Here is a 7971-nt window from a genome sequence, read left to right as displayed (position 1 = left end):
TTCAGGAAAAATATAAAAGTAAGTACATTGCGTTTTTATGTCACAGTTATGTGGTGAGGGTCGGGATTTGCTCTTTGTCCACATATGTCATGATTGGCAGCCACTAGCACTGCTTTTGCCTGTTACATTGCACATAAATAATATGAATTGATCCTGGTCCACCAACCCAAGGCACCCCTGTAAGTGTCCTGAGGCACCCTAGGGTGCCTAGGCACACAGTTTGGGAACCACTGCCTTAGGGAAATAAGTATCAAAGCTTGGAGAGAGATAAAGTGGTTGGGGATTAAGCACCAACCCATTAGCTCTGAATGGCCTTGTTTCAGATGGTGCTTGAAAAATGACAGGAGCTGATTGGTTGGTACTAAGTTCATCTCTCCACTGTACCTCTCTCCAGGCTTTGATATATAGTATAAACCCCATAATTAGGGCCGCTGTAAGGCACCTCTGCACCCTAGGCAAAACTTTAACCTACAGTATTGCCCCTCCTCCAAATCCCACACTGCCCCCTCAAGTGAAAGTACAACAATGATGTCTTTCTCATAAACATCCTTCATCTTGTGATTGGCACACTTGGTAGAGCGCACACCGCCCCCTTGTTGCAGGGTTTGAAAACAGCGGACTTTTAAAAGACCACATTTTGGGCTTGGACCACAATTCTTCAAACCACTATATTTATTTCCTTCAGGCATTTACAATAAGGCCACATTTACTATAAAGAATAGAATTGCTGCCTCACAACACTGAGCTAATGGGTTCTATTCCCACCATGGCCCTAACTGTGCGGAGTTTGTATATTCTCCCTGTGCTTGCCTGGGTTTCCTCCGGGTACTCCGTTTTTCCCCCACAATACAAAAATATGCTGGTAGGTTAATTGGCTTCCAACAAAAACTATTTTTAGTCTCTCTAAAGGATGTGCACTGCTGGGATCCAAAGCTGGATCCCAGCAGTGTACATCCCTTCTCACAGAGCCATTATCTGTCTGCCGATATTGAATATCTGTGATTGCTATTATTGAGCATTCTCACTCAACATCAGTCTTTTGTCTATCAAGGGACCTTTTCTGAATTGTCATTGATGATCTCCGGTTAATACATTTGGATTCTCTTATACTGGATAAAAAGATAGACAATTTTTTGGCTAAGTCCTGCACTGCGGGTGGTTTGACCTGCCTAATCCGTTTATATAGCACGGACTATCACACCCCGTTAACTGCTGCTGTTCTGTGGGGGATAGCTCGGTTCCCCAAGTTGATTACCAGAAAAAAACAGAGTAGAACTGCGCAATAAGGGGGGAAATAGTACATGCAATTTATTTATGTACCAATAAAAAACACATATAAAACATACACAGAAATTTTAAAACATAATATTATGAAAAAGAAAAAAAGAAAAATTATAATAATAATACATAAAAAGGGGGGGTGTTATATAAAAAAAAATATTGCACAACCGGTCGTGTCGGGTTAATGGGTTTTAAAACCAAATAGATTTTGCTTCCCTTTGACTTGTTACATTCACATTAGTATGTTAGTTGTGATTAGAATACTGGTTAAGTAGCAGTCTTGGTATGGATTAGTATGTATAACTGTCCAGGTTTTAATGTCTGGCCAGACAATATTGCATTTGGGGTACCTTACAGCTGCCACCTGTAATTCCTCCGGTCTCCCAGTGGATGGTGCTGAATCACCTGTCTTGGTCCAACTATGTCTGGAGTCACCTTTGGGCTGGTGGGCTGGTGGTAAACCTGTATAGTATCCCCTGTATAACGGCTGCTGGCTGGCCTGGACCCTCAGAATGTAGTAGCCGTAGAACAAGTCTAATCAAATTTTTTTATATAACACCCCCCCTTTTTATGTATTATTATTATAATTTTTCTTTTTTTCTTTTTCATAATATTATGTTTTAAAATTTCTGTGTATGTTTTATATGTGTTTTTTATTGGTACATAAATAAATTGCATGTACTATTTCCCCCCTTATTGCGCAGTTCTACTCTGTTTTTTTCTTATACTGGATCACTGTTTAAAAAACCCCAAACGGAGACTCTTACATCTGCCTCATTATGCACCAATTTCTCAACTGATATGCGGTGTCATTGCCCCTGATGAAGTCACTGTGATGACGAAACGCGTTGGGCCTGATACACATGCTTGATTCTAACATCAAATGTTATTGGAAGAACTACATACAATGCTGTATTGAGTTGTATACTTTTTATTTTGTATATATACATAATATTATGCCCAAAGGGTAAATTTTTATTAAATAAAAACTTTTTACCATAAGTGTTTATCTCTCTTATAGTGCACTCTGAACCTTTCCTTTTTTCATCTCTAAAAACCCTGGATGACATTTAATAGGGAGTGATTTTCTGTTTTTGGCGATTTTTCACACAAAAACGTCCGAAATCGCACGTTTTTCAGAAACTGCCAACTTAATGAGATGCGAATTGCAGCAAAAATCGAATTTGCACATTCAGAAGTGGCGATTTTTCAATTCGCATCCAGATGTTTTCCCATTGAAAAACATACAATTCGCAAATTTAATGGGGTGCGAAATTGGAAATCGCCAAACATTTTTTTGCAAAAATCACCAAAAAAAATAGACCAAGTTCTGACTGGCGAATTTGTCAGAAACAAGCACAGATCATTGTGATCTGTGCATGGTTTTGGTGTAAAACAAAAAAGTAAAAAAAAAATGGCGTGGGGTCCTCCCTCTTGAGCATAACCAGCCCCGGGCTCAAAGAGCCGGTCCTGGTTTCATAAAATCACAGGGACAAACAGGTTGGGGTTCCCTGGATTTTATAAAACCAGCACCAGGCTCAAGGGCCGGTCCTGGTTCCCAAAATACGGGGGACAAAATGAGTAGGGGTCCCCCATATTTCAAGAACCAGCACCGGGCCCAACCAGCCAGCAGGGTAATGCCACAGCCGGGGGGAGACTTTTTATACAAGTCCCCCCGGCCAAAGCATTCATCCCCCTGACCGGTCAGTAGTCCCACAGTAGCACAAATAGTTAAATAAATACACACACAGCAATTTTTTTTTCAGTTTTTCTTTTAACACAAAATCGCACATTTCTGAAAATGTGCCGATTTTCATGCCTAAAAATCGCACAATATCGCACTTTACCGCACTTTTTTGCTGCGAATTTGCATCTCATTAAATATGCGAATTCACAGCAAAACATGCGATTTTTAAAAGGTGCGATATAGGACGATTTAGGACAAAATCGCAATTTGTAAAAAACGGTAATTTCACTAAATCTCGCCCCCTCGGTCCTATCTAATAGGGCTTGACATATACTGTGCACAGATTGGGGTACCCCTACTATGTATGTATGTATTTTTTTTGTTGTAGCAATCTTTCAATATTATAGCCAAGACAAATGGGTTTATGTTATGCAATAATATTGCAGGATAAATCCCATTTCACTGTTAGGTGATTACAGTTCTTTAAGGCAATGCTTTGCAAGTCCAGAATAAATTAGTGCCAGGTAGAATAGTACTCCATTTGTATTAACCAATGATGTAGGTTGATCAGTGGTATTATTTGTTAAGCATCCCTGCTTAATGCTTGCTAACCTCTCACTAACTTCTGTAACAGAGCAAAGAGATGCGGCAATCAGATTCAGCACCACCTCTGCTGGACAGCGCCACTGATTGTCTCTGCCTTTCTTCTCCCCTGGAGGCTGGACTGCATAAAAGAGCTTCCTCTGCTGTCAATCCGAGAGCCAGAAAGGACGTCCCTTCTCCTTCCCATGAGTTGATGCACACTGCATAGATCTGCTCAATTGCAATGCTGATTATTTTTTACAAAGTCGTTTTATACAGTACAGAAATCTCAAAGCTTTTATTCCGGATGAAATAGCTTAATGAGTAATGTGCAATGCAAAAACTGCAATGCAACATGTTATGGGTATATAATGTAAGACGAGACATCTTAGTATGGTCTTTCTTTGGGATCAGTTTTTTCATTCCCTTACCCTATAAGGGTGTAAAAAAAACACCGGCACATGCACACGCCCGTCAGTTACCTGTCTTGGCAAACTAATCAGCTCTTTTGGATTTCCATATCACTTGTAAGCGGATGATACTCAAATATATCTATCAACCCCAGAGTTGTCATCAGTGGTCAGGGCCGCCATCAGGGGGGTACTGTGGGTATTACAGACCCAGGCCCCGGGCTCAGAGAGGGCCCCATGGAGTGCAGAGGCTTCTACCTCTTTGCTACAGCAGTAAGCAATGCTGCGGGCAAACACACTGGAGGAGTCACGGGAGGCTGCTACTATTCCCCGCCCCCAGCTTCTCTCTATACTCCAAGGGAAGCTGCTTGCTTGCCAGTGATTGGCCAGGGACCAGAGTGCAGTACACATGTTCTGCAGCAGCTACTGCTTTTACTGTTTTATTGATCCTCACAAATCACAGTTGATACATACAATGAGGCTAGAAAAACAGGGTATCAAATGAGGAACAATCCACCATTTTTTAATTTTCCAAAACATACATAAACAGAGGAAGGAACAAAATATGGTAACTCTAGTAGTAAGTCAATGTTGGACATAGCATTGGTGTAGGAATAGATATAGTGTGTGTTAAACCAGAGGTATCACCAATCATTAGAGAGGGAGGTTACCAAGAACAATCAATAATATCCAACATAATTATAAAAAAACAACAACAACAATATCAACATCAACAACAGCCCGCATCTATTTCCAAGCCAACAACCCATCTATGGACCGATCCAGCCTTCCATCAAGAAGGGGAAGGAGAGAGGGAAAGAGAGAAATAAAGGAGAAAGAAAACAAGTAGGAAAATAGCGTGGGCCTTAGTAGTTACATAAAGACAGGGGTTCTATTCTGATGAAGCTGAAGATTATACCATGAGGTGGACTGGAAGCAGGTCTGGACAGAAGCCTTGGTCCTAGGGGGCAAGGTCTGAATATATTGGTCCCATGCTTGGAACAGGGCCAATGTCATGGATTCTTTATGAAGAGATGCCTCCAGCAAGCCCATGGTAAATAGGAAAAGTAGTCAAGAAGTTGCCATCTCCAAAGAGGGGGCAATATCATGTATCCACTGCTGTAAGATAGTCTTCCTACCAACCGCTGATAAGAGTACAAGGAGTTGTTTTAGCATGTTTGGAAATAGCTGTTTGGTCGGCAACATGGAGCCCAGGAGTCACTACGGTGAAAGGTCAGTTTCAATGAGGATTCTGGTATTCTGCCTACTATACGTCGTCTGTTCCAGCACCCAAAATGTCTGATGCCAGCTCTGCCAGTGGTTGTGGGCTGACATCTTTGCAGGGGATGGCGGAAGAGTCCCCATCCGCCATCCCCCGCCAGCCGTTGTAAGGGGATGCGCGCGCACGAGATGCGCGCACGTCGCCTTACAACAGGGCTCCCCCCGGTCCCCGCAGCCTCACCGATGGTCGCTCCGGGTCCTCGCTGCCTTGCCGCACCCCCCCCTAACCCTGTCCGTCTCCCTTAAGCAGAGACGGACAGGGTTCCCGTCCCCCTGGCGATGGGAAACTGGGACGCACGTGCATGTGAGATGCACGTGCCTCCCAGTCTCTATTGCCGGCGCTCACCAGCGCAAGGGATCTGGCGAGCACCGGCCAAAGATGTCTCCCTCTCCATCTGTAATGTTCGTATCCCATTTTACACACCTGCTTTTACTTGTGACAAAAAGATTTAGAAAACATACACTTTATTAAAATGAAATAATCATAAGTTCGGTCATCTAACTTATAAACACCGAAACATATGAACAGATATTTACAATGGTGTTTTTGGACAGAAAACTATTGAGGGGCAGCTTGGAGAGTGATATAGTGGAGAGATCAACTAACAACCAATCAGCTCCTGTCTTTTTGAAACACAGCCTATAACATGGCAACAAGGAGCAGATTGGCTGGTACCTTATCTCCCTCCAACGTATAGCCAATCCAAGCACTAGAAAGTTGTCCCCCAGATCATTGGCTTTTAACCTTTATTTATGATTGAGCATCTATAATATTATAAGGACTGTACTCAAACACTGAAAAGTCTGCACTGTAAACTTTCACAAGTTGATTCAACAAATTAGGAGGTAGGTTTTCCAAGTAGTGTTTGCTTATTTGGTCATTTGTACGGGTTTCATTAAAATATTTGACATCGGGGTAGCTCACAAACTTTGGGGCCCCAATGAACTTCAAAATAAAGTCTGAATCCTTTTTTATGGTTTCTAACTTGCCAAAAATGTCATAATGGATTGTACATGGATCACAAAGGTTATACATGGTCTTCCAATGAGTGTCGGCAAATTGAGGGTTTTCTAGAACAACGTACTGTGCAAACTCTTTAAAAGTAATATTTTCCGTAGACTTAATATTTTTTCGAACCATTTTTTTAATTTTATCTGCAATAGTTTTACCATAGTAAATGTTACTTTTATGGAGGAACTTGTCTCTGTAGGCTGAGACCACTCTCTCTAATGGGTTTCGAGTGATCATTACTTTGGTGTAATTGGCAAGAAGTTGGCTCTGTATAGACGGAGGGTACGAGCTCAGCTTGATTAGAAAAGGAGAGAAATCCACTTTATAACGTTTGATGCTATTCATTGTGAGCCCAAGAGATTCATTCAGTAGAAGAATGACTCTCTTCCAGTTGGAGCAGCCCACCTTGGGCACCTCGCAGTAGATGAATTTGTGGCTGTGCTCCACGTACAACTGAGCAGCGACTTTCTTGTCCAGTACAAAGGAAAAATTGGTCAGATTGTTTTTCTCACAGAAAGACTTCACTACCGTTTTCCGGCGTTCGTAGATCAATGTGTCTTGCGGACTAGCTGCAAAAAGAAAGATATGAATTGTTAGTAGGTTACAGTGGGAGAAATTTACGGTACTTATATGTTAGTTCGGCGCTCACTATAGTTACTACGCTCATACCCCCACTATCCATGTTGGCATGGAGCTGATTTTATATCGTGCCCGAATCGTGGCGAACGTATCAACCCCGCGTGGGGATGCGAAAAACTAAGCAAATAGCTTAGTGGGCACCCAACTAACGTATAAGTACCAAACTTACTAACAAAAATATGCATAAAAACATGCATTTTTATAAAAAAAAATATGCCTATTTTATGCGTATTTGTATTTTCGGCATTTACTATGCCGAAAATATTGCAATTCGTCCACGTCAGTCTCTTTCGCAGAGGTGATATGCAGCTGTATCCAAACTCCCTTCTGGGTCTGCCTATGGATACGGCTGATTTTGCTGAATGTCCAATATAATCAGTGTAACGTCCTTTATATCCTCAGATGTATGGCAGTAGTGGGAACCAATGGGGCAGTGGATGGTACTACCCAGTACCAAGCCTGGGCCGCATACAGGGACTTGGAGAACCACAAGTACCAGCATGCGGCCCATTAATGGGCTTGCTGGGTCTCAGTTCCACAGCAGAACCGATAGTTAAATAAACACACACACCAGAAAAATAAAACTTTATTACATTCAGAGCCCACTCATACAGATACTTACCTACCTTGACACTTAGGTAGGTCTCCATCTATCCGTCTGCTGGTCCTGAAGAAATCCAATTAAGGTACCTGTGGAAGGAAACCATACTTTCGGGAGGTCCTCCGGCGTAGATCGCAACCTCTTCATTCCATGTAGCATCCACGGTCTTGGCAAAATAAAAAAACGACCAACGCGACACCCATGAACTGAGAAGAGAGCCGCAGGATGTGTTTGTTTACATCCTGTGGTTCTCCTCCTGAATGCCGATATTGGCCGACTAGCAACTCATGATTGGCCGCTAGGTGCCGATAGGCAGCCAATAGCGGTATTCCATACAGTATCTTTATAATAGGTTTAAAGTTTGAATAGCAGCTTTATATAGGCCTGCAATCACTACTGAAATGCAGATGTACTGTAAAATAAAGAAAGCGTACCATTGTGGCCAGTTAGGGATCAACCCATACCTCTCAACATTGGT

General features: G+C 42.2%; 1 protein-coding gene across 1 annotated transcript; it reads right to left on the bottom strand.

The window, feature by feature from the left end:
• Positions 1–5992: 5992 nt before the first annotated feature.
• On the bottom strand, positions 5993–7542 carry LOC146049523 (carbohydrate sulfotransferase 9-like). The gene is made up of 2 exons (XM_083166060.1): positions 7515–7542; positions 5993–6822 (listed from the first exon to the last, which is right to left on the bottom strand). Exons 1-2 carry the CDS (start codon positions 7540–7542, stop codon positions 5993–5995), a joined length of 858 nt encoding a protein of 285 aa, XP_083022186.1.
• Between the last annotated feature and the right edge of the window lie 429 nt (positions 7543–7971).

This window comes from Crinia signifera, chromosome 12, assembly GCF_055691185.1.
Source record: "Crinia signifera chromosome 12, ASM5569118v1, whole genome shotgun sequence".
NCBI classification, from domain to species: Eukaryota; Metazoa; Chordata; class Amphibia; order Anura; family Myobatrachidae; genus Crinia; species Crinia signifera.
This window is presented reverse-complemented; position numbering and strand designations above follow the sequence as displayed.